The sequence below is a fragment of the Neovison vison genome, chromosome 11 (assembly GCF_020171115.1).
Source record: "Neovison vison isolate M4711 chromosome 11, ASM_NN_V1, whole genome shotgun sequence".
In the NCBI taxonomy this organism is placed as follows: Eukaryota; Metazoa; Chordata; class Mammalia; order Carnivora; family Mustelidae; genus Neogale; species Neogale vison.
The window spans coordinates 173,785,485-173,811,071 of NC_058101.1; the positions used below are offsets into that span (position 1 = coordinate 173,785,485).

General features: G+C 46.2%; 1 protein-coding gene across 2 annotated transcripts in view; it reads right to left on the reverse strand.

Annotated features, from left to right (window-relative positions):
- Nucleotides 1–25,587, reverse strand: part of IKBKB (inhibitor of nuclear factor kappa B kinase subunit beta) — a 59,971-nt gene that overhangs the window by 24,558 nt on the left and 9,826 nt on the right. For both annotated transcript variants that reach the window (XM_044225306.1, XM_044225305.1), the window contains exons 3-5: nt 19,798–19,892; nt 18,750–18,867; nt 15,867–15,936 (exon numbers count right to left, since the gene is read on the reverse strand). In XM_044225306.1, coding sequence (XP_044081241.1) covers nt 15,867–15,936; nt 18,750–18,867; nt 19,798–19,892 — 283 coding nt within the window. The remainder of the gene's footprint in view (nt 1–15,866; nt 15,937–18,749; nt 18,868–19,797; nt 19,893–25,587) is intronic.

Consider the following 25,587-nt stretch of genomic DNA (forward strand, 5'->3'; position numbering starts at 1 on the left):
TTCAGCCAGCAAGAATTTTAGATGAAAAATAAAGGGCATTTTCCTACATGGCTGGAAGGAGGAAAAATTGCCAGCCTTTTCCGGAAATATGGTAATATCTATTAAGTCTTGAAAATGTACATATTATTTGACTCATTATTTCTACCTCTGGTAACCTAGCTTATAAAGTCTAGTCATCTAGCTTATAAAGCTCCATAACATACACATAAGGATGGTTATTGCATAGCTTGGAGTAAAATACTTCGAAATAAACTGGAAGTCATCGATTAGGAACGGCTGGACAAACGATGACAGAGCCACGTTAATAGCAGACACCGGTCTCAAAATCTTTTAAGTTTACAGAGAATATAACTCAGATATAGATAATTCGAGTCAGAAGGATGACAAAGATGGCGGGTTTTTGTTTGTTTTAAAAAGGTAGTAAACAATGGGATGCCTGGATAGCTCGGTCAGTTATGCATCCGAATCTTGATTTTGGCGCAGGTAATGATCTCAGGGTTGTGAGATTGAGCCCTGTGTCGGGCTCCATACTGGGGCTGGAGCCTGCTCGGGATTCTCTCTCTCCTCCTCCCTTTGCCCCTCCCTGCTTGCACTTTCTCTCTTAAAAAAAAAAAATTAAATTAAAAAAGGTAATAAGCGAAGACAACACTAAGATGTTCAACAGTGAGGCTTCCTGGGCTGCCACTCCCCGCCACCTCTCTCTTTCCCTCCTCTCTCTCTCTCCCTCATCACACCAGACAGAATGTAGGCAAACCAGGGAAGTGGGCATTTCCTGTCTTCTCTGCAGAGCGGGAGAAGGCCTTCCACAGAAACCAAATTGTCAAACACGCTGCATAAAGCTTTTCTTTCCTGAAAACACATCTCAAAGTCCAACCCAGATAAACAAGTGACTTCCATCTTACTAGGGGAGTTCCATTGCAAAATATTAAGTTAATTATGAAACGTCTAATTACAGCTGCCCTTTTAACCCAGGCTTTGACCACACAGTTCCAGTATTTCATACTTGTTCCCTATTTTTCTTTTCTTTCATAACTGAATACAGAGGACCAGCTTAGGCCCAACGAATGTCTGAATGAAGTGAAAGACACGTTGCACAATATTCCACTCTATCTTGTTCCCAACTGTATTAACTTTTAAAGATGGATGCTTCTGGGGGGCACCTGGAGGACTCAGTCAGTTATGGATCCACTTTCGGCTCAGGTCATGATCTCAGGGTCCTGGGACTGAGCCCCGCATCGGGCTCCCTCCTCAGCGGGGAATCTGCTTCTCCCTCTGTCTCCACTCGCCCCCCCTTGTTCTTTCAAATAGATAAATAAAATCTTTTAAAAAAAAAAATTGATGCTTCTGACCAGCACTTTCATTTGTTCTACTAATTTTTTTCCTTAGAGAAAAAGAGTGCAGGGGTCAGGGGGAGGCTGGGGGGAGAAGGGGCAGAGGAAGAAAGAGAGACAGAATATTAAGCAGACTATGCTGAACCTGGAGCCTGACTTGGGGCTCGATCTCACAACCCTAAAATCATAATGTGAGCCCAAATCAAGAGTTGGATGCTTAACCGACTGAGCCACCCAGGTGCCCCTGCGTTTCCCTAATTCTTATTAAAGGATCAAGACAAAGGAAAGCCAAACATTTGAATAACTGTGCAAACACAACCTTTCTGGCAGGGACGGGGCAGCTGAAGCAGATCTCGTGGCTGGCCGCCAGCCCTGCATGCAGCAACTCAACAAGTGTGCATGCTGACGGACTCACAACAGGCCCATTTTGGTATCTGACCAGAGTGTCAGGGCATGATCTCTAAACGTGTGGGCTGGTCTGCTCCAAAGCAGAATGTATGGAAGTTAAGAAGACTCACTGTGTTTTGAGCAAGGACATACACCCCGGCTAACGAAAATCCTCTGAAGTCAGATGTGCACATCTCACTGTATATACCGCAGGCCACAAGCTGGGGAGATGTCCCAAGGAGCCCCCCCAGGGATGGAGGAGACCATACAGATCGTCCTGCAAGCACCAGTCCATACACAGGCCTGATCGGGAATTGTCATCTGACCCTCAGTGCGGACGGACGCAAGCTGCTAAGTGAGCCACATTAATAGCTGTCGATTTACGTTTAAGCAACTGTGCACAGCAAACTTTAACCCTCGTCTCAGGACATTTGTTCTCAAATACTTTTGTCAACTTGATATTGCGTCTGGAAATAGAGAATTCTTCAGGTATTATTACATGTAGTTTGCTGGAGTGAATAAGATAGTCAAAATTTCGATTGGCAACAACCGGAACAGCTCCCTTTACTGAATCCGTCTGTAAAAGGCACAGCCTGACTGTGTTACATTTTACAAAACAGAACCTGAGGTGCAGTGTCACAAAATGAGTCAAAATTGTCTCAAATTGGGAGAACCTAATTTAATTGGATAGAAAATGAGAATCTGAGATGAAGAAAAATACTTTCGCACCTGAAAATCTGTTAAAACTCTAAACCCTTGGGGCACCTGGGTGGCTCAGTCAGTTGGGCTTCTGCCTTCAGCTCAGGTCTTGGGATCGAGTCCCACGTCAGGCTCTCTGCTCAGGGGGGAGCCTGCTTCTCCCTCTCCCTGTGCTGCTCCCCCTGCTTGTGCTCTCTCGCTCTCTGTTGGATAAACAAAAAAAAAAAAAGATCTAAAGCCTTAGTGATAGTGATAATACAGGTGTATAAAAATTGAAAACCACGTCATAGAACATAAAGCCTGAAAGTTACTTTCTCACATTCTAATTCTAGAAAAGAGTTATAAGAAGCACTGACTCTGTGAACTTCTAAGGTACACAGTGACACTTCCTAGGATAGACTACAGAGAGGGTCCAGGTTAAGGATTTGCCACAGGAGAACAACAGCCTTCTTTGTTATCCTTGTCAGGAATGGCATCTGGGTAGTTACCCCAGCTTTCCCTTAGCTCATGAGAAGACACAAATATCTAACCAAAGAATGCGACACTCGAGTTCTTACTGATGAACCAGAATTTCAAATCACAGCTCCCACATTTTTTTTTTCAGATTATAAACCACAAATCAGGGATCAGCCAGGACCAGCTAGATTTCCATGCCGAAAAGCAGTTTTGTAAGAGATGTACTGATGAATCCCTACTTTCCACACCCCAAATTTAAAGGGATTACTAAACTCCCTAGGAACATTAATTGTTTGGGGTGCCTGTCCATTAAGCATCTGCCTTCGGCTTGGGTCATAATCCTAGGGTCCTGGGATAGAGCCCCATGTTAATCTCCCTGCTTGGTGAAGAGTCTGCTTCTCCCTCTCCCTCTCCCCACTGCTTGTGCTTTCTCTCTCAAATAAATAAAATCTTAAAAAAAAAAAGGAATTTTCTTGTTTGGGATACATTCCATAGAAAAGAAATGGGAGGATAAATGGACCCAAAAACAGAGAGAGAGATTAGATTAGAAGTACAACAGGATGTTTGCTCACTCAATAAAAATTGACTGTGTTAAAAAAGAAATAGGGGGCGCCTGGGTGGCTCAGTGGGTTAATTCTCTGCCTTTGGCTCAGGTCGTGATCTCGGGGTCCTGGGATCGAGTCCCGCATCGGGTTCTTTGCTCAGCAGAGAGCCTGCTTCCCCCTCTCTCCCTGCCTCTCGGCCTACTTGTGGTCTCTGTCTGTCAAATAAATAAATAAAATCTTTGAAATTTAAAAAGCAAGCAAGCAAGCAAGAAAGAAACAGGTCTAAAATGGTGCCCCTGATACTAAGGCCACATCACCAACAGGGACTTAATGCCTAACCTAACTGGGCACTTGAGTGGCTCAGTTAACTAAGCGCCTGCCTTCAGCTTAGGTCAGGTATCCTGGGGTCCTCAGATCAAGCCCTGTATAGGGCTCCTGGTTCAGCAGGGAGTCTGCTTCTCTTTCTGCCCCTCCCCCTGCCTGTTTTCTCTCTCTAAAATTAAAAAAAGTAAGCTCTTAAATAAAATAAATAAAAAATTTAAAAAAAGACCTAACCTAACTGCATTTTCAGCCTATCTTAGAAATATAATCTTAACTAGTTAGTCTAGAACTATCTGGTCAGCACTAGTGAGGTAATCTGCCTGAAAGACCCCTGCTATCCCCCAAAGGAGGGTGACTTTGCCTGAAACAATCCGCTCTTTGCAAGTGCCTTCCGTGTCGTTCCCCCTTCTGTCTATAAGTGTTTCATTTTGTACAGCTCTTTGGAGCTCCTTTCTGTTGGCTAGATGGGAAGCTGCCCAATTCATGAGTAGCTGAACAAACTCAACAAGATCTTGAGAATTTACTCAGCTGTCTTCTGTTCTTCAACATAATTGGTGACAACTGTGGGATCTGAAGGAAACTTCTGATAACTTTGGGAACAACAAGAAACACAAACATGATACCCTCGAACCCTTCAAGTTCTCCTTGCGGTCCAAGGGCCATTGGTAAGTCCCTCTTGGTTGTGATGGGCAGTAAGATGGCTCCCCACCTCACAGGCTTTCCACAGATCCCCCATTTGATTGGCAACCCCAGCCCTTGGTTCAGTCCCCGGATTCCACGTTGGGAACTGCTGGCGGTTCCCACAGTTCTCCATCTGTCCCCATTCTTTGGAGTCTGCTCCTTTTGTCCTTTCCCCAGTCCCCAGTTCCACATGAGGAATTGCTGGTGGTTACTCAGATTGGGTCCAAAGTGATTTGTGTAGATGAAGGCTACTGTTAATCTCAGAGGCCCAAATCCACAAAACTAGTGAGCACAACCAAGCATGTGAAAGCTGTTAGAATGCATGCTACCTAACTCTTGAGACTCCTGTGTCTTAGGCTAGTCACCTAACTAAAGAATAAATTGGTTACGGGTTGGGTCGCATTGACACTAGGGCACCTGCAACCTCAAGAAAATGTCCACGTAATGAGGTATCCCGTACAGCACCTTATAACTACCAAACCAGCAGCATGTTCCCCTTAGGTATTAGGTTGGCTCCAAGGGGATCAAAACCTTAGCTTAATCAAACAAACAAAACCCTTAAATTCTGAAGAGTTGAGGGCACTACCTTCCAGCAACCTGCTTCTTTAATGGTTAAGAACTATGATTTGGGAAGCTATAAATATCTATAAAAATAGTAAAATCTTACTAAAAAACAGCCTAGAATTACAATGGCCAATGTGGGAAACATTCCAATTAAACAAGATCCTTTATTTACTCTGCTCAGCGGGGAGCCTGCTTCCTCCTCTCTCTCTCTCTCTGCCTGCCTCTCTGCCTACTTGTGATCTGTCAAATAAATAAATAAAATCTTTAAAAAAAAAAAAAAAAAGAAGTACACTTAAAAGCAAGGGTTCCCAAATCAAACAAATAGAACAGGATACCTATTTTAACAGATGTACAGAAGCTTCCAAAAGGTTTCAAGAATCCAAAATAGCTTCATTGAAAGTTTCACTGCAAAAAGGCTAATGAAAAATCACACACAAAGGCATCTAAAACACCACCTAGGGGCACCTGGGTGGCTCAGTTGGTTGAGTGTCTGACTCCTGAGTTTGGTTTGAGTTGTGATCTTGGGGTTGTCGGGTTGAGCTCTGCAGTGAGCTCCATGCTGAATGTGGGGCCTACTTGGGATTCTCTCTCCCTCTGCCTCTGTCCCTCCCCTGCCATGCTCCTCTCTCTTGCTCAAAAAATAAATAAAACACCTAGGTCTTCTGCACTGGACCCTTCCAGGGGCACGTGATCAGAAAGCTGGCCTGGAAATCAATGCTTTATTGGCAATCAACTGGGACACTGGAAAAGAGGTTTTCTCAAAGGTTTTAGGCATGTCCTTCACATATCTGCCTCCGTAGGAAGGCCCCCAGTGACGCGACTCTGTGGGGTTTTCTGGCAAAGTGCTATGTTATTCCCTTTAACAGCTAAGGGGAAACTCAAAACTATGAAAATCCTTGCCAAGTTCTGGTAGACACTGGAGCTACACTCTCTTCTTTAAACTCCACTCAGAGTCTATAGATGGGATCCTCAAAGACTGGCAGAAGCCAGCTAAACTAAGAATTCCTACTAGAGTCAGCTCTTCCTGCAGTCTCTCTCATCAGTAGAGAAAGAAAAAGGAAGTATCTTCCGAAACCTCCCTGGGGAGGGCTCTTGATTCCAAAGGATTGTTCAATACTGCCAGGAATATTTACTGTTTGTTCTAGCTCCAACTTGACAAAATATTTGGAAGAACTTATATTTAATTATTTATTTTTAAAGTAATCTCTCTACACCCAACATGGGGCTTGAATTTACAGCCCTGAGATCAAAGGTTGTAAACTCACTGTGGTCAGAACGTGGCCAAATTGGAAGCTGATACTCAGAGGCTGATAGGAATTTTTTTTTAAGGCCTTTTCCCCTAAATGAAAATAAAACTATGTATCCAGAGTGAAAGTAAAAAATTTCTGAAGACTTTGTAGAAGGATTTGCTAAAACATTCCAAAGACTAACGGCTCCAAATCCAGAACACAGCAATCCTTTGACTTTGATCAGAAATCTTTTTCTCGATATAAAAAAAAAAGCAAATTAGAGATGATGCAGTTTAAATGGGGAGATTAGCCTATGCTATCATTTAAGTTACAGCCCAATTCCTTGAGAAATTAAGAGAATCTGTCCTTTCCTTACAAATCTTTACAAAACCAGAAATGCAGCTCTGGAAACAATTCAAAGTCCACCTGTCCTTTTTACCAATCCCAAAATCTCCCCTAGTTTTCTCAGAAGTTTTGTAAGGAGTAGGAAAATTCAGACTTTAGGGAACAAAAGTACTTCTTTTAAAAAAATTTTAATTTTTAATTTTTTAAAGATTTTATTTATTTGACATAAAGAGAGCGAGAGAGCACAAGCAGAGAAAGTGGCAGAGGAAGAGGGAGAAGCAGGCTTCCTGGAGCCTGATACGGGGCTCGATCCCAGGACCCCAGAATCACAACCCAAGCCAAAGGCAGACACTTAATTGACTGAGCCACCCAGGAACCCCCAAAAGTACTTCTTAGAGGAACTTGCATTCTTTCCCTGAGCCTTTGAAAGAGAAGTACTCTACCTGGTTGTCTCCAGGAACTCTCATCTAGACCTTCCCCAATTCCTGGGCCTGAAGAAAGAAGTGCGGGGAGGCTATTTACAAATACAAATTGCTGTAGAGGCTCCCTCATTCCAAATCTGGCCGGCAGTTTCCATACATTTACTTTCAAGGACAACTATAAATCTTCAGTGTATTCCCCACAAATATTGGTAGAAAAAGCTTTAGACATCAAAGCAGATAACCCTATTTTATCTGCCAGAAACCTGATTTGGATCCAAATGCTCTTTTATAAACTAGTGAGTTTCGCATTCTCATACCCATCTTATTGCTAGAATTTTAAAGTGAAAGCTATAAGGGCTCTGTTGGCATATGCCTGTATGTTTACAGGGGCCTATACATATGTGTGTCATAGATATATGGTACATTCTTCCTCTGAATGGTACTGCCAAAATTCATATGCAAAAGGGCTCTATTTAATCGGCTTAAAAACAAACAGGCATTTATATCAAGTATTCCTAAAATTCTCAGAAATATAATAGAAATTAACCCCAATGCCTTTCAGGTTCACATGTTCTGAGAAAATATTCGGAATTAAAGTTAATGTAAATTTGTTGACTCAATTAAAATAGACATGTCTTCAGTGTTGTCAGAATTAAATATAATGCCGACATACATTTAGTCTACATAGGTTTACAATTAAAATAACCTGATATTATCTACACAATAATATGATATAAACATATGATAGCTATATTATATCATCAACAGGAAAAATGACTCATGAAGTTTCCTTGGGTCATTGAAACAAAAGTGTATGCTTCTAAAAATTATTAAATATATCCATACATTTGCCAACGTAATGAATACTGGTGTAACAGGCAGATCACAACTGCTTCCGTGTTAGTTTTCACTAGAAACTAAAGTTTCTAAGGGTTAAAAATTCTAAATAATATGTAATCAAAGCTACTGGAAATAATAAGAGAAACATCTCTATACGCAAGGAAAGCAGGGTATGGTTTTTGGTAAGAAAAGGTATGAGGAATGGAGAGACATTTTTATTGAGGGAGAAGACATTTTCTCCTAAAGTGAGGCTATTTATTTCAGAATGGAAAAGAGGAAAAACACAGGACAAAATCTGAATGTAAAAAAGATGTAGAAGGTTTGTAAAAAAGGAAATCTTGGGAAAGGAATTTTATGTGTGGTCAAGTTGGCTAAGATTAAAATGAATTTATTTGGGAAAAAAAAAAGCAGTTTTAAGATCAAAAATAAGCTGGTACAAAATTAGAATTTGGTTTTCTCTCTGTTAAAAGGACAAAGTTTGGGACGCCTGGGTGGCTCAGTTGGTTAAGCAGCTGCCTTCGGCTCAGGTCATGATCTCAGCGTCCTGGGATCGAGTCCCACATCGGGCTCCTTGCTCAGCAGAGAGCGTGCTTCTCCCTCTGCCTCTGCCTGCCATTCTGTCTGCCTGTGCTCGCTCTCTCCCTCTCTCTCTCTCTCTGATAAATAAATAAAATCTTTTTTAAAAAAAAAGGACAAAGTTTTCTTGGACTATTGGTCTAAATGAATTCTTTCTGACCTTGAACTACCTGGTATTTAGCAGAGGGCTCCTGGAACATCTCAAAAATTTATTCTCTCCATACGAAGGGGTATGGAAAACTAACTGGGCTTATTTGCTATGTTAAATTACATGGAAAGCATTGTCAAACGGGGAAAATCCTAAGCTTGCTTTATTCTGTACTTGTGTAGGTATGCAAGTATTCCAGAAACTATATGAAATGCCTGGAAATCTGCATGTTCTAGAAAATTATCAGTAATAATTCCAGTTACTATCCTAAAATGTTGTTTATCACAGAAATTACTAATCACTATTCTTGTTGCATTTATCTAAGTAATCAGGCCAAATTTAATGAAAACAAATTAGTTTTGTGGTAATTATTTTTAATTAAAAATGGGGGTAACTGTAAAGAAAAATGGTTTGCACTATTGTAGATATTAGATTCTAATCCTGTTAATTTTCTTTGAGCTTCTGTTATATACCTGTAAACTGAACTGGATCCTGAATTTCTTCCAGTATCTAGTGATGACTCTCCCAACTATCATTTCTTTTTTTTTTTTAAGATTTTATTTATTTATTTGACAGAGAGAGATCACAAGTAGGCAGGCAGAGAGAGGGAAAAGCAGACTCCCCACCAAGTGGAAAGCCCAATGTGGGCCTCGATCCCAGGAGCCTGAGATCATGACCTGAGCTGAAGGCAGAGGCTTAACCCACTGAGCTACCCAGGCGCCCTCCAAACTAACATTTCTAATTTTTCTTCCAGCCTACTGATTTGGAATCAAAAAGACAAAGACTGCCCTTGAATCTCCTTGGAAGAGACTCCAGGTCCTCCTCACCACCCAGATGGCATCCAGACCCAGGGGCAGCTACATAAAATCACTGAACTAAGCCACCTGGCTTAACAAAGGGACTCAACACGGTCTTCGATTTTGATTTGGTACGGGTCTTGGGGACCATGGCTTGAAGTCCACTCTAGACATTAGAAATCACCCTGTGTATAATAATCATTGTAATCTCCCTGGTGCACTGTATTTCCTCAAAAAGTTTTAAATGCATGTTCATAGCCACCAACCACCGAAGATCTGCCTAAGACTGGAATGTCAAAAAAAGAACAAGGAGAGCTACTGATTGAAAAAATGAGAACCTGAAGTCGTGATCTGTGAATACCACGGAGATTCGGCAAGAATACTTTAAGAACTTGAGAGCAATAGCTGGGAGGGACGCTGATGTCTTAGAATTTGATCACATCTCTAGGTTAAGCTGAAAGTCTAACCAAAAGGGAGGAATTGTTAAAAAAGAGACAACAGGCCCAAAATGGAGTCACTTGTGCTAGGCCCACATCACCAAACCGAGACTTAATACCTAACCTAACCATAGATTCAGCCTCTCCCAAGAATGTAATCTTAGTCTGGAATTACTGGGTCAGCACTAATGGGGTAATCTGCCTGACGGGACCCCTGCCATCCTCCAAAGAAAGGTGACCTTACCTGAAACAATCCATTCTTTGCTAGTGACTTCCCTGTCCTGCCCCCTTCTGCCTATCAAAGTCTTTCATTTTGTACAACTCTTCAGAGCTCCTTTCTGTTTGCTAGGTCAGATGCTGCCCAATTCATGAATCACTGAATAAAGCCAGTAAGATCTTTAAAATTGATTCAGCTGAATTTTGTTTTTTTACATTTAATACTACCATGTACCAGTCACTCTGCTGTCACTGGCCTTTCCAAACAAAACATACTAGAAGGCCAAGTGTGAACATGTGGAGAAAGATTTCATCCAGCTGAGGGTTTCTTGGCTAAAAGAGCCCCTAGGACTAATCAGCAAGGTAACAAGACAGTCACACCGAGTGCTGGAGAAAAGGGCACAACCATTCTCGTTCTTTCAGCAAGTACTGATAAGGTAGCTTGTACTTCCTAGGTATCGTGGAAAATGGGTCACGGAAGCCAAGGCATTTTCTTCACTCACTGCAGAGTCTGGCCAGAGGCTCCCCCACCAGAAGTCAGTCTCCACTGTCAAGCATGGGCTGAGATCCAATGGCAAGAGCAGAGAGACCAAGTACCAAGTCAGTGTGGGAGGCAGCAGGGGTGAGGCAAGCCAGGAGAAGGAGAAGCACTGTGAGTGACAGGTCAGGGCAGGTCTAGAGCTGTGTCCTGGAAGCCAGGAAGGCTGAGGGTCATCGGGGAGGTGCAGGAGCAGCGTTCTAAAGGGAGCGGCCATGAGTGCAGGATAGCAGGATGGCTGAGGATCAGGGGCTTCTGAAAGCCATACAGATGCAGGGGATTAAGAGCAGTGTGAGGTGAAGAGGTCTGGCCCTGAAGGATGACGACAAAAGTGTCCTCTTCAAAAGCATGAAAGATGGGTGAGTAAGAAGGGGCTAAGGAGGCCAGGTGAGGGGTTATGACAGTGATGTGCTCTGACACTGAAGTAGTGTGGGCAGCAGGAACAGAGAGAAAAAATGGGATATGTGACACGAAGGAGGGCTGAAAGGGTCTGGAGCCTTTGATCGGAAGGGTACAGAGCAGGAAGAGGGCAGGTTACAAGAGATGAGATTCGTGTCTGGGTTGCCAATGGCAAGATGGGCTGGTGACACAAGAAAGGGATGCTGGTAAGGGATCTGGCTTAAGAAAGACGTCTAGGACTTCCATTTGGTAATGACTTAAGGGAGAAGTATATAGACACGGGTATGGAGTTGAGGCTAGAGCTCAGGGTTGAATACACAGACTTTGGAGGGAATACGGTTGATAAAGATGTCGTGAGAACAGCCTGGCAAAAGAATACTGGAGAGCAGTGGGCAGCCAGTCCAGGTGCAGAGAAGGACAAAGGGGATGGAGCAGGAGTGATCAGAAAGCATCTGGGCAAAACTGGGGGAAGATGACGCATTTAAGGGAGAGGTGAGAGACATTGGGCACGCAGTCAGGCTGGGACAGCAGAGAGGGCGTCAAAGATGCCCCAAAGACATTCTGGGGCGCCCATTCTGAAAACCAGCCTCCTGAATAATAAAAATGGAATATTTAGTTAGAAGGGACCTTAGAGACCACCTAGCTCAAACTATTCATTTTTAAAGTTGAGGACACATAGGCCCAGAAAGTTACCAGAGTTTTCCACAGAGAAGAAACAAAGAGATAAAGAGACCAAAAGGTGGGGTGCCTGGGTGGCTCAGTGGGTTAAAGCCTCTGCCTTCAGCTCAGGTCATGATCCCAAGGTCCTGGGATCGAGCCCCACATTGGGCTCTCTGCTCCACAGGGAGCCTGCTTCCTCCTCTCTCTCTGCCTGCCTCTCTGCCTACTTGTGATCTCTATCAAATAAATAAATAAAATCTTAAAAAAAAAAAGAGAGAGAGAGAGAGAGACCAAAAGGTGCTTGCCCAGGGTGACAGAGCTGGAAACATGGAGAAGCCAGGACTGGAAGCCAGTTGTCTTCTTTTTTATTGTTGTAAAGTTCATTTATGCTTTCCAACATACTTTATATACCAATGATCGGAATTTCTGAAATCAGGTAATCCTCTTATGTCATAAAATCCACAGTTAGAGAGAAATACGAAATAGAGAGGTCACTTCTCTGATTCATAGTGTGAAGTCCTCTTTTCTAGAGCCCTGTGCTCTCTTTGAAACCCTCTCTGCTTTTTAATGTTGATGTACTGCTGCTGCAAGGAGCAACTCCAATAGGGACCAGGATGGTCCCTGAGAATACAGCACAGATGAGATGGGGAGTGGATTCCTGAAGGTTCAGAGGACAAGATGGTCAGTCCCCACAGTGAACTGGCCATCTGGAGGATCAAGGAAAATGAACTCAGACTTAAGATCCGGTAAGGTGATGAGATCACACAACAGGGCCGCCCACGTGACTAACGGCCCAGGCAAGTCCCCATTAGACAGTGAGTGTATCCATCTGTCCCTCAACCTCGAGTGCTCAGGAGTTTGTGCCTCTGCCAGCAGAAGGACACACACTCCAACATTTTCCAAAGGATAATGAGCAAGACCATTTAAATAGAGTCCACTTAGATGTAACTTCGTTGAGCTATTTTAGGGTTATGTGGAAATCCAGATCATTTCCGGCTGCTTCTGACCTGTCTCCAGATCTCTTACCAGCGTTAAGAGAATTTGTCTAAGGGCAGCTGGGTGATTCAGTTGGCTAAGCATCAGGTGCCCTGCTCAGTGGGAAGTCTGCTTCTCCCTCTCCTTCTGCCCTTCCCCCTGCCCTGCTCGTGCTTGCTTGCTCTCTCAAATAAATAAATAAAATCTTAAAAAAAAAAAAATAAGTATTTGTCTAATGGGTCTGTCCTGGCACACGCTCACCAAGCAATGGCTCATTTTCTCCTGTGCACCCTGTAGTATCTTCTTAGCCAATGTAAAGCTCATTGGAAAAATTTTTTCTGCCCATTATCTTGATGCTGCTCTCAGTGGGCATCTCTGTAAGGCTAGTGGCACAGAAGAGGCTACGTTAAAACAGGTTTAGGGCAGAGGAGAAGGCGATGGACTCTGGACCCAGGGTTAAGGGTGCGGCTCGGCCGCTTATCTGAAGTGGACCTAGGAGAGAACAGCAGTGGCAGCTCCAACAACGGAAACGTGAGGCCAGCACTTGGAACAAACTGGAACAAAATATGCTCAGGAAATGTTTCCAAATACAAAAGAGTTATGTTAGATGAGCTCCAAAAAAGTTTTTGAACTCTGAGTGGTGAGACCCTTGCAAAACAAAGAAATTTGATAAATCTTGTACACAAGTCAGAAATGGGAATGAAAGTAAAATACAGGCTTATCAACCACCTCCACCACAACCACAATACCAGGGGATGTGACTGCCCCCACAAAAGTGACTGACACAGGAACAGGTCTGACGGGTAACCATTTCCAGGAAGGGAAGTTTCGACAAGGCAACCAGCAGCCTGGCTTACCAGATCCCAAATCAGGGTGACTGAGGTTTTTCAAAAGGGATGCTATTAATCCAAATTAATAGCAAGGGGAAAGGAAATGAGAATGGAACAAACTTGCTGACCGCACATAATGCTCAGAGCAGAAAATACCATGCTGGCTGCTTTTGGGCTCACCTCATTTGATCCTCGTAACAATTCTAATGAGGTGAGTGCCAAGCTCATTCTACAGCTAATATAGAATGTTCCAAGATGTTCTTAAAAACTAGGTAATGTGCCTTAAGTCACAGTGCCAGTAAGTGGAGGAGTGAGTATTTCACCTGGGACTGTTAATTATACTGTGGCCATTTTTTTAAAAAATAGGTCCCTACTTACTTTAATTTCCTTTGGGATTTGCATCATTCACTTGACAGATATTTACAGAGAAGCCGCCACATAAGATGCCACTATTGCAGATGATGGAGATCCAGTAAGGACTCGAGTCTCTGCCTTCAAGAATTTAATTCTAGTGTATCTGTACTTCAAGGCCGCATTATGTCCAATTCAGAGTCACGAAGAGGAAAGATAGGGACTCAGTGACCTCAAGAATTCGAATGTTTATTTACCTACGGGAAAGCGGAACTACATACGCACTTGGGACTTTACCAGCATTCATTATTCTGACCTATGTACGACTTAGACACACACCTACAACTTCAGTGCATGATATGAAAGCTGGTACACCAGCCAGTGGTAACTGGATACAAAATGTGCCCAGACCAAAGAAGACGCAACCAGTAGAAGCTCTATTAATATCACTAGAGAATCACTTGAGGAAGTAAAAGTTCTAAGAGGAAGTAGAAAGGTCTGGGTACTCCAGCCAATAAAGTTGAGACGTTCTTAACTATTTGCTGAATGCACAAATAATTTCATCAGTGAAAGAAAAATATCTGGGAGAACATTCTAAAAAATGACTCAAAGCTCTAACCAGAGAGAAATTAAAAAAATAAATAAATAAGGTTTCCCACGAAGAGCAAAAGAATATTCCCCAACCTACTAATTTGCCATTAATGGAACTCAACAGAGAATAAATGAGTAATCCAGCCACTGGGGTAACAAGACAAGTACTGTCTAAGCAAAATGGCTTAGCGAGCTATGTGGCAAAGCATCAGAAGAACAGGTAGGATTCTTAACCTATGGACTAGACCCACTAGGCAGACAAAGAGGGCCCTTCCATAGACCCACCCAGGCCAACTCATGCAGAAATCAGCCTGGCTAGTGATGGATGCCATTCAAGTCAGATAGAACCAGTGCAATGTCAACTTGTCCGCACAGTGTGCTCCATCCAGAGGACAAAAACATGGGAAACAGAGGGAGATGGAATTTTCCATGTCAGATTGTTTGGATCCTAATTGATGTCATTGCTCTCTCTACCTTCATTTCCCTCTTGCCCACCCTCTGTGAAAGGCGGCACAGGGTAAGGGGGAGGCAGACCCACACTAACGAGGCAAAGTGTTTGAGAGACTGGAGGCCCACCCACCCTTCCAGGACAAGAGTTGGAAAACAGGTTTACAAATGTGGCAAAACGGTAATGACTGGTGAATCCCATTGTGGGTTTCACTGTATTACTCTTTCAACTTTTCTGCACACCTGACATTTTCCTAAAAAAAAAAAATTTGAGCCAACGAAAAGAAAAAAAGCATGCAGCTTCAAAGAGACTGCAATGGAGAGGGATGAAAATTGTACCAGCTCCCACGTCTAGGGGCAAACACTCAGTGGTAAGCTCTGGATAACTTTAAACTTTAAATCTTAAACTATCAATTTGTACCAACAACTCTGGAGATTAAAAAAAAAAGGAGGCTTGGTCAGGCCCTCTCTCATGTCTGATCATCTGTCTCTCAGCTGGGGCCAGCCATGTGCTGACCAGCGCAGATCGCCCTCCGTGCTCCCTCAGAGCAGGCACCAGGGTCCAGAAGACTGCATCTGAGTTCTGTGACCTGAGGTCACTCTTTTCCCCAATGGTCTCAGAGACAGAGGCAGACACCCTTGTCTGAGGACAGTAACAACACCAAAGGATTAAACGGGAGCAATTTTTCCTATGCCTATAATTGGAAAAAGAACTGCCAATGTGGAAGTGGAAAAATAAGTCGCCAAAGGACGAAATTCATTCAGATGACAACCTATTCCATTGCTGGCCATTCCAGGAAAATAGGGAGTGGAGCTTTTTAATGGGAAGGAAATCTGTTATTCTATATATACCATAATTCACTTCATGACTTAGTCCGGAAGGAAGGGAAATCTATTTGAGTTCAGCACCTGCCTGACTAGTCCCCTGTTGACCTGCCCACTCGGTCTGCGCCCCCTCCACCCCACCCTCTGTAGGGAACAGAGGACCAAAATAGCTCCCCTCTGTGCTCTGCCAGGACTCACAGGCACACCACACACTCTCCCCAGAAGGCACAGCCTGACCTCCAGGGCTGGGATTTACCAATGTCACTCAGCAAGGTGAGGATGGGTCCTTCCCGCAGGCCACAGCAGTTCTCAAACTGGTTCAGGTACTGTCAAGAAGGTGAAAAGAAGCATCAGAGTGAGCGGTCCCCATCCACCAACAAGCCCACAGTGTGTTTTCCCAGCTGAAGTCATCTGGGGGCTCACCCCAGGCCCCAGATCTAGGGACCTGGGCTAATAGGTGGCCTTAACAGCAGGACTGGCAGGAATTGGCCCAAGGTGGAGGAGGAGGAAGCAGTAGTGAGAACTCCCAGAAGCGCTCAGGCACTCACAGGTGAAGTATCTGAGTCATTCTAAAAGGAGGGCTTTTCAGGCTCACCTGAGCTGCCGTTCTGAGGGAGGCAGGCCAGAGGAATGCTGCTCCGGAGAGTCCCACGGAGGGCGGGGTGGAAGGCACTCAGTAAACGCCATGCTCTGACCACTCCCCCAGCATGGCCAGTGGGATGATGATGGGGGAGTATTTAATGAGCGCTTACTACGTGCTTGGGACCCAGCAAACCTCTGCACAGTTTAGCTCAGTGAAGCTCTACCTACATAGAGGCTGAGCTCCCACTGCCACCAAAGGAGGTCGGCATCTGCACCTCAAAGGTGAGGAGCCTGAGACCGGAGGGCTTCCGTGAGACCTGCTCACACAGCCACTCCAACGTGGCCCTGGGACATGCAGCTGAGGCCTGAGCTCAAACACTGGCCCTCTCTGCCCTCCCAGCCCTGGCTCAGTCTGCGGCTGGCGGCTGGTCTCAAATGAAAACCATGGAGAAGATAACTTCCTAGCTGAGGGTTATAGTCATTAAGGAACATTTATATTCAAGAACATTGAAGAGCCCATTTCGTGAGCTGGGCATACAGACTTCACTCTTTTCATCGGTTTTGGCTTCTACCTTTGCTCAAGCGCTGGCCTAGCTGGTCTCTTGGTGCCCAGGGAAGGCAGCTTTGAACTCTTGAAAGGAGGGAAAGACAGGCTCCCTCATTTGGAGAACAGAGGTCCCAGGCACTGTGGGCAGCGGTGCCCTTCCTGCACTACCCACCCTACCCCCCGTCATGGGGGGCCCCACGGACAGAGGCCCCTCAGAGTGCAAGGGCTTCCTGCCTCCCCCAGGTCATACTGTGCCCCGTGGCGGGTCAGTCATGCTACAGTGTGAGTCACCTTCTTCCCTGGCTGACTGGCTCTTTGCTGCCTGCAAGATCAAGTCTCAAGTTCTCTGCTGGGCTTCTGAGCCCTCCGTAATCAGGTCACATCCCACCAACTCCCATGCTGCCCTCCAAGAACCACCGGTTCCACTGCAACAACATGACTCTCTCCCATTTTAAAGAACCGCATTCAGGGCGCCTGGGTGGCTCAGTTGGTTAAGCAACTGCCTTTGGCTCAGGTCATGGTCCCAGAGTCCCGGGATCGAGTCCCGCATCAGGCTCCCAGCTCCATGGGGAGTCTGCTTCTCCCTCTGACCTTCTCACCTCTCATGCTCTCTCTCACTGTCTCTCCCTCAAATAAATAAATAAAATCTTTAAAAAAAAAAAAAAAAAGAACTGCATTCAGTAATCGGATGGTTGTCAAAGGTTAGGAAAATAAAGAGGAAAAGTGAAGCATTATCAACTTCCCCATTTCTCATCTGTTATCAGTCCCCAGCTTGTTGGTCATGCCAATGACTGTTCACATCCTGCTGTGCCACTCCCGCGACCTGCCTAGCTCCCGTGGCAGGAGAAAGCCACTCAGGCAGAAGAACCCTTGTGGAAAGTTTCCTCTACAAAAAGAAAGCGGAAGGGGCCAGAATAGTCATGGAAACAGCACACGAAGCTAGGTCCAAGAAACTGCCATGTCAAGACAGAAGAAGTGCCTGGGTATCCTGCCTCCCACCCACCCCCGAACCCCTCTTAATACCGTGACCCTTCTTCTAAAGTGAAGAGTTCAGGAGATGTGCACTAAGAGCAACCTCGTTTTCAACACAAAAACAACTTCGCTGTCCAGAGACAACTTTTATTTTGCTTCCTCCTATGTGGCATTCTTCAGCGTCCTGGGTGGAGAGGGGGGCCTGCAGTTGGCGTCCCATGGGTTGTGACCCAAGCTCTTCCACACTGCAGCTGCACCAAGCCTGGTAACTCGCCTCACCAGCCTGGGCCATGGTCTACAGCCTTCCCGTGGTACCAGCATCACAGGGATGTGGAAAATCCAACAAGGCCAAGTACAAAAGCAGGCTGTATAAACGCGTTGGAGACCACGCTGGGGAGGGGGCTGGGCAGGGGGCCGGACACGACCGTCTCTGAGACAAGGGAGGGCTGCAGGCACCGACCCTGCAGGACGTGCTCTGGTAAGAAGTAAACGCGCTAGAGGGACGAACGCCCAGATGGTGAGTCAGTGGTGGCTCTGGAACATCAGCCCAGTTCCCTGCTTACTAAGCCAGCTCCCTTCCTGCTCCACTCTGTGACCCTGTCTGTAGTGCGGCCACATCTGGGGGACAGAACCCCTCCCCATAAGCACAGCGGTGACGCGTACGCTGAAGGACGGCAGTGGCCCTAACATGCCTAGGGAAAGACAGTTTGTTTTGGAACTGGTCCAGTCTTTCCCCATCCTCCAAACCTGGTGACTTTTTCTTGTCATTTCAGGAATCACCATGTAGGACATACATTCAGCGAGCCCCTCCCTGACTTTCCCGTAAGAGCTTCTGATTCAGTCCCTTGATTCACATCACGCACATCGCCCCACCCGAGCACAGAAGAGGGGCATCTGGGAAGGAAAAGCAAGCCCGCCGGAGGCACCACGGCTGCCTGAGCTTCCTGACAAGGAAGGGGGCAAAAGTCATCCCCGCTGCTCCCTGCCCAGACGGGCTGCACCCAGCCACCCTGCGCCCAGCCACCCTGGAAGCCTCACCTTGCGGAGATCTCCTCCCTGGCAGTACTCCATGGCCAGCAGGGGCAAGTCATTGGGAGCCAAACTCTGCATCCCCTCGGGGACGTCCCGGGCAGCCACCACATTGGGGTGGTTCAGCCTAGGAAGGAGACAGCAGTGAGGGGAAAACCCAGGCTCTGGCTCAAACCCGCTCCCTGCTCCCCGCTCCGTCCATGTCTCAGCAAAGCTTTACAACAAAGGCCCGGACTAGCCGAGGGCCCCCCCTGGGATAAGTGGGAGGATGGAGGTCAGGCACGGACTAGTCACCTCGGCGCTGGGTCCATTAGCGTTCACCCAGCTCTACTTTCAGCACCGTGAGCTCAAGGACTGTGAGGGCCTCAGGTGCAACTGAATTTTCTTAAGAGTGCCCCATACCAAGTCCTCACTGAACTTCAAAACTGCTCTGAAAAGCAGAGAAAGTAGAGGGACTTCCAACCTCAGGCCATTTAAGCAGGGATGGGGTGTGTGTGTGTGCATGTGCACGTGTATGGAAACAAGGTGATGCCTCCCTTTTAAGAAGTTCACGAAGGGAGCACCTGAGGCCTTAGAACGACTAGGTTGCTAAATGCTTACCTAAACCCCTCACTACCTGGGAGTACAGCGCCCATCCAGGGCCTGACAAACCATCCCGGTCCCCCACTGGGAAAGTAAGTATCTGCCATCAGTTCACAGCAGGGAGAGCCACACACCGCCTTGGAACCAGAAATACAGGAGGGAAAAAGAGCATCTCTGCTGTGACAAAGATAAAGTCACGGTGATGGCTATTTTAAATTATTTAATATAAGAAATAAAACTGACCAAAAGCCCTTGAGAAAGCCCAGAGTTGGACAATAAGGGCCATTCCTCTAGAAGTCATCTGTTACCCTGATTGAGCTCAGGACTGAGATTTATGACTTTTCCAGATACAGCAGGTGGGGCTGTTGCTCCAGATCCCAAAGCTCAGAGGGCTTCCCTCCAACTTCACAGCAGTGTCCCAAGGCCCCTCAGCTTCCCGCAGTCTCCTCGTCCCCCTGCAGTGACGGGCCCTCACCTTCTCATGATCTGGATCTCCAGGCACCACCGCTCTCGATTCCGGGGGCTGAGCTCCTGCCGGCACTGCTTGATAGCAATCTGCTCACCTGTTTCCTGCAGAGAGAGCAAGCACAGGGAGGGGATGAGCAGAACTCACGACCAAGCCCACCGAGAAAGCCAGGGGTCAAATATGAAATTGTCTCCTTAGGGCCTAAAGCATGGATCGTGGGACCTCTGTGATCCCAAGGCCCACATATGTATCCTCTGATAGATGTCCCCAAGTCACTTGCCAGCCTCTCAGGCTGGCCTCCACACCCCCACCTCTTTCAGGACTTTCCCCCTTTTAGCCAACCAGAGTCTACACCAATGCCTTGTTTGGTTTCCACCTCCTCCGTGAAACCTCTGCTCACCACTCCTGCCGAAGAGATCTCTCACTTCTCTGTGCCCCGGATGCTAGACAGAACCACAGGACACTACCGGTATTGACCATTCTGACCCAATGGCACTTGCCATCAATGGCACTTGCCTGTGATTCAACCTAACAGTTACTGCCACACTGCCTCCGTAGTTCATGTAAGAGTTTCATTTCTCCAGAGAGAAGGCAAACCTAGCATAGTAGCTGGAACATGGAGGATGATTCAATTTAGCGTTTACTAGCTCTGTGACCTAGGGCAAAGCATTTGGTCAGACTCAGTTTCTTCATCTGTAAAATAAGAATGCCTACAGCCCGCTTTCGGAGCTATCCTGAAGCTCAGCAGCCAGCAGTGTCCAGCCCTTAGCAGGTGTTCAGTAACAATGCGGAGAGCAGAGCAGACCCAGGTCACGCAAGAACCCCGGCGTTAAGACCCCCTGCAGCTTGACTCACCCTGGCTTTCCAGCCACTCTCCCGAGAGGCCCCCAGCCATCGGACACTGCAGCTGGATCAGACAGCCTGTCCAGCCCCCTGCTTCTTGGGTCTGCGCTCTTGCTTGCGTTGGAGTGCAGGAGATGCGGGGCCCACCTCAAGGGGCTGTTGCTCTGCTCTCCAAACAGGCCACTCCTTCACACACACAGCTACCAAAGACTTATGTTCTGTAGAATCACAGGGTTATTTTCTCTTTTCTTGGTTAAATTACAGGCTTATCTTCATGCACATTAAGCACTTCTCCAGTAACTAGCATGATGCCCTCAGCTGAGATTTTGTGAATGGAAGTAAAGGCAATCCGTAAAACATTGCTGAATAATTCACTGACTGCCTGGGTCCTGAGGATAACTCGTCCCTTTTCTTGGTCCTCTAGGCAGCACCAAGGAGCCCCAGGGGACAGACTGAACGGGGCGAGCCCTATAGCTACAGTGCTAGATAGAGGCAGCAGGGACAGTGGCTCTGGCCTCCGGTGCTCAGCCCACCACAGGGGGCAACCATGCACTGCTGCTACCTCCTCAGGCTCCAAGGGGCCTCCAGGATGGCTGAGGCATACTGGGTGGCCCTAGCCATGCCTCTGGGGGCAGGGGCCTGGAAGCCGGGCCCACCATCAGTGAGCAAGCAGACTACCAGCATCCTGTATATTCTGGTCCGCACAGTGGCGAATGACCTCCCCAACAGCCCTATGACTAGGTGAGAGCCACGCCTGCAGGATATTTCCACAAGAAAAGACGGCAGAACAGTACCAAAATTCTACTACTTGCCCAACTGAAGATGCATATCCTAGAAGCTGTAACAGACCATTTTCTTAGTTTTGTCATTTTAGGAAAATGCATCCCCAAAAGAATCCTCATTCTTCTAACTGGAGCAATTCATACGGTGCTGAATGGGACTTGAACGAGACACGCCGAGGGGCACCCAGGGGGCTCAGTTGGTTGAGGGTCTGACTTTGGGTTGCCTCTCAGATTATGATCTCAGGGCTCTGGGCTCAGTGGGTAGTCGGCTCCAGATTCTTTTCTTCCCTCTCCCTCTCCGCCACTCCCCCTGCTTGCATCTCTCTCTTCCTCCCTCTCTCCCTCTCTCTAATGAATAAATACAATCTTGGAAAAGGCACACAGAGAACTGTGGCAGCCCTCCCCGCGTGCACACGACAGTCTCGCAGCAGCAGAACTACAACGCGGGCACGCATTTACCAGACTGGTCGTGATCCCTGCAGGAACACACACCCACCCAGTAAGAAAAAGAAAAACGAAGTCTCCAACAATGAGCACAAGTTGTCGAATAAAACCACCAAGTCACTTCTTGATAGACCAATCCCTAAATCCGACATGCGCGAAAGAGAAGCTTCGGAAACACGGTGGAACCACCTTTTGCCTCTCCCAACTCGGATGCCAGAGAACAGGTACAACACCTCTACGATCCTCACAGAGGAGCTTCTACCAAAGCCCAACACTGCTGCTGCATGTCACGCAGTTACCTCGTGTGCCTACTTTTTCTTTAACAGGGCTACTGAAATATAATTCACGCACCGCACGACTGATCCATTCATGGTGCGCAGCGCACGGGTACAGGGGTATGGTCGGCGTAGCGCGACCAAAGCCACACATCAATTTTAGAACATGTTCAGCAACCCCCCCCCAGGAAACCCCACATCCGCGAGCAGTCACTCTTCCCCCATCCCCTTGAGCAAAGGCAACCCCTACCTTTATGGATTCGCCTGTTCTGAACGTTTCACAGATGGAATCCCATGACATGGGGACTTTGGGGATGGCTTCTTTCAAGGCCTACCCATGCGGCAGCCACATGCCTGCTTTTGTAACGACACTCTCCCTGGTGCAGCCCATGGCAACAGGCATTGATAACCGGGTCCTGACAGACGGTTCACACGCTGCTATCAGAACCCCGATATTTGGCCCAGATCCGAGGCACTCTCTGAAGAGCTGACCTCTTCAAAACTCATAAATCCTGTTGCTAGTGAACCGGTATAGTTGTAACAAGTGAACTCAGTAGAAATCCATCTAGTACTTTTCACAAGTTAGGGAACATGTGAAAATTCTGTTTCTTCATTGATGTACAGACTGGTGTTTAATCTCACAAAATGTTATACCCCCCTACATCATGAATTTCCCAATTCCTGTCGGTTCTCAAACAGATTTAAATTTGCTTTCAAGTTTCACTTCCCCTGAGTGTTCAGACTCAAACATTTTTGCCCAATTCTAGGGTAACTTCATCAGTGGCGGTACTGACATGCCACTGGACATGCTGGTCTCCAGTCAGGTGGGATCACATGGAAACTGAGACTCGACTGCACAGTTCTAAACTAAAGGGCCAAGTGTCAAACAAGGTCACAGGGCTGAGGGAGTCCCTTCAGCAGGTAACGTTTTGATGGACAGTCTGATAAGTAACAGTTTAGAACAAGATAATGCAACTCTTGGTCTGTTATCTCAGAAGGACTCAGAGCTTAAATCAAGATATTTAAGATCTGCACCTATTTTAACTTCAGTATACAGAACAGTGTGTTAGTTTTTTGCTTTGTTTTACTCCTGCTATTAACAAATTGCCACAAACTTAGTGGCTTAAGACCCAAATTTATGTCCTTACAGTTCTGGAGGTCAGAAGTCTGGTACAGATCTCACTGGGCTAAAATCAAGACGTCAGCAGGGCCGTGGTCTTTTCCGGAAACTTTGGGGAAGAATACATTTCCTTGACCTTTCCAGCTTCTAGAAGCTGCCTGCATTCTTTGGCTCAGGGTCCCTCCCTCCATGCCCAAAGTCAGCAAGGACCAGCTAACTCCTGTCACATTGCATTACTTTGGCACTGACTCTCCTGCCTCCCTCTTCCACTTTTTTTAAAGGATACATTTCATTTTACTTTATTTTATCTTATTTTATTTATTTGATAGAGACAGTGAGAGAGGGAACACAAGTAGGGGGAGTGGGAGAGGGAGAAGCAGGCTCCCTGCTGAGTAGGGAGCCCGATGCAGGGCTCCATCCTAGGACCTTGGGTTCATGATCTGAGCCAAAGGCAGACACTTAATGACTGAGCCACCCAGACACCCCTTCCACTTTATTTTAAAGACTTTATTTAAGGGGCGCCTGGGTTGGTTGGTTAAGCAACTGCCCTCGGCTCAGGTCATGATCCTGGAGTCCCGGGATTGAGTTCCAAATGAGGCTCCCATCTCCACAAGGAGTCTGCTTCTCCCTCTAACCTTCTCACATCTCAAGCTCTCTCTCACTGTCTCTCTCTCAGATAAATTTAAAAAATCTTAAAAAAAAAATAAAGACTTTATTTAAGAGAGACAGAAATAGGGACAGAGATAGCAAGAGAGCGCACCAGCGGGGAGGAGTGGGAGAAGGAGGGTCACTGCTGAGCAGGGAGCCCAGTGCAAGGGTAGGACCTTGGGATCACGTCCTGAGCCAAAGGCAGACACCCAACCCAATGCGCCACCCAGGCGCCCTTCCCTCTTCCACTTTTAAGCCCCTCATGACCACACTGGGCTGACCCAGACAGTATGGGATAATCTTCCCACCTAATGTCAGCCAATGAGCAACCTTCATTCCCCTTTGCCATGGTGCCCTAACATACTGACAGGTTCAGGGCTTAGGATGCAGCCATCTTTGGGAGGGGCCATTATTCTGCCTACCACAGAAAGTATGCTTCCTTCATAAAAAATGACAAATAGACCCCAGAGGTAGATTTATTAAGTGATTTAGAACATATTTTAGGTAATCTATCTACACATTGGATAATTGTAGACAATTGTGATCTGTTCAACACAAACACTGGATCTAACTCATAGCTGTTACCCGGCCCAACCCAGAGTCCAGGAATAGATGTCGATATCGAAGACTGATATTAACGATTGAAGATTTGATATCAGCCTCAGTATCCTGATGCAAACTAAGAAGTGAACTTCCCAGGGGCGCCTGGGTGGCTCAGTGGGTTAGGCCGCTGCCTTCGGCTCAGGTCATGATCTCAGGGTCCTGGGATCGAGTCCCGCATCGGGCTCTCTGCTCAGCAGGAAGCCTGCTTCCCTCTCTCTCTCTGCCTGCCTCTCCATCTACTTGTGATTTCTCTCTGTCAAATAAATAAAATCTTTTAAAAAAAAAAAAAAAAGAAGTGAACTTCCCAATATGAATACTAAACACATTGTGGACTAAATGCACAGACACCAAAAGTCACTTTCTATTTGTGGACAGCTCAGCTTAGTCCTACCGTTGCAGGGGAAATCCTAACCATTTCCGGGGCTTGGGAATGTCTCACACAGATATAGACACACTTAAACTTTTCTTATACAGCGGGCCTTGAGGCAATATTCTAAAACATTCCAGATTTCCATGAGTAATATTTCATTTGAAACAGAAACCCAAACACAATGACTTTCTGTTGCTAAAAACATACTGGCTCTAGAAAGCAAAATTCAATTAAATAGTTCAAAACCAGACTAAAAATACTGGTTTTGAAAGCCTGGGGAGTTTGATCTTCACTAGCAATGAAACTCCAAGAGCAGCGGATGACTTTCTTTATTTGGGTTGGAACCTCCTTGAGTCTTAGCTCAGTTCTGTGGAAACCTAGACTTGGCCCAAACTGTATCAGCCTCCAACTTCTGGTAAGTGGATTCCTGGTGTGGGACAAAATTTAAAAATCGGTCTGTATTTTGAGAAAATGCAGACAGGGGACAACGGTGCTAGCCACAGTGAATACAATTTATCATGAAGGTCCCTCAAGTCTGTGATTCTTTTGTACATGAAAACATAAAACTTGTGTATAAAATGTAGGGGGGGAGGTACCTCCTCAGATGGCTGAGAGCTACCAGAAGGCATGACAGTACAAGTGAGCTGGAGGCCAGTCCACTAAGGAGCTGGCCCAGCTTCCCAAAGCTAGCCTTCTTCACACGAGGAGGGGAAA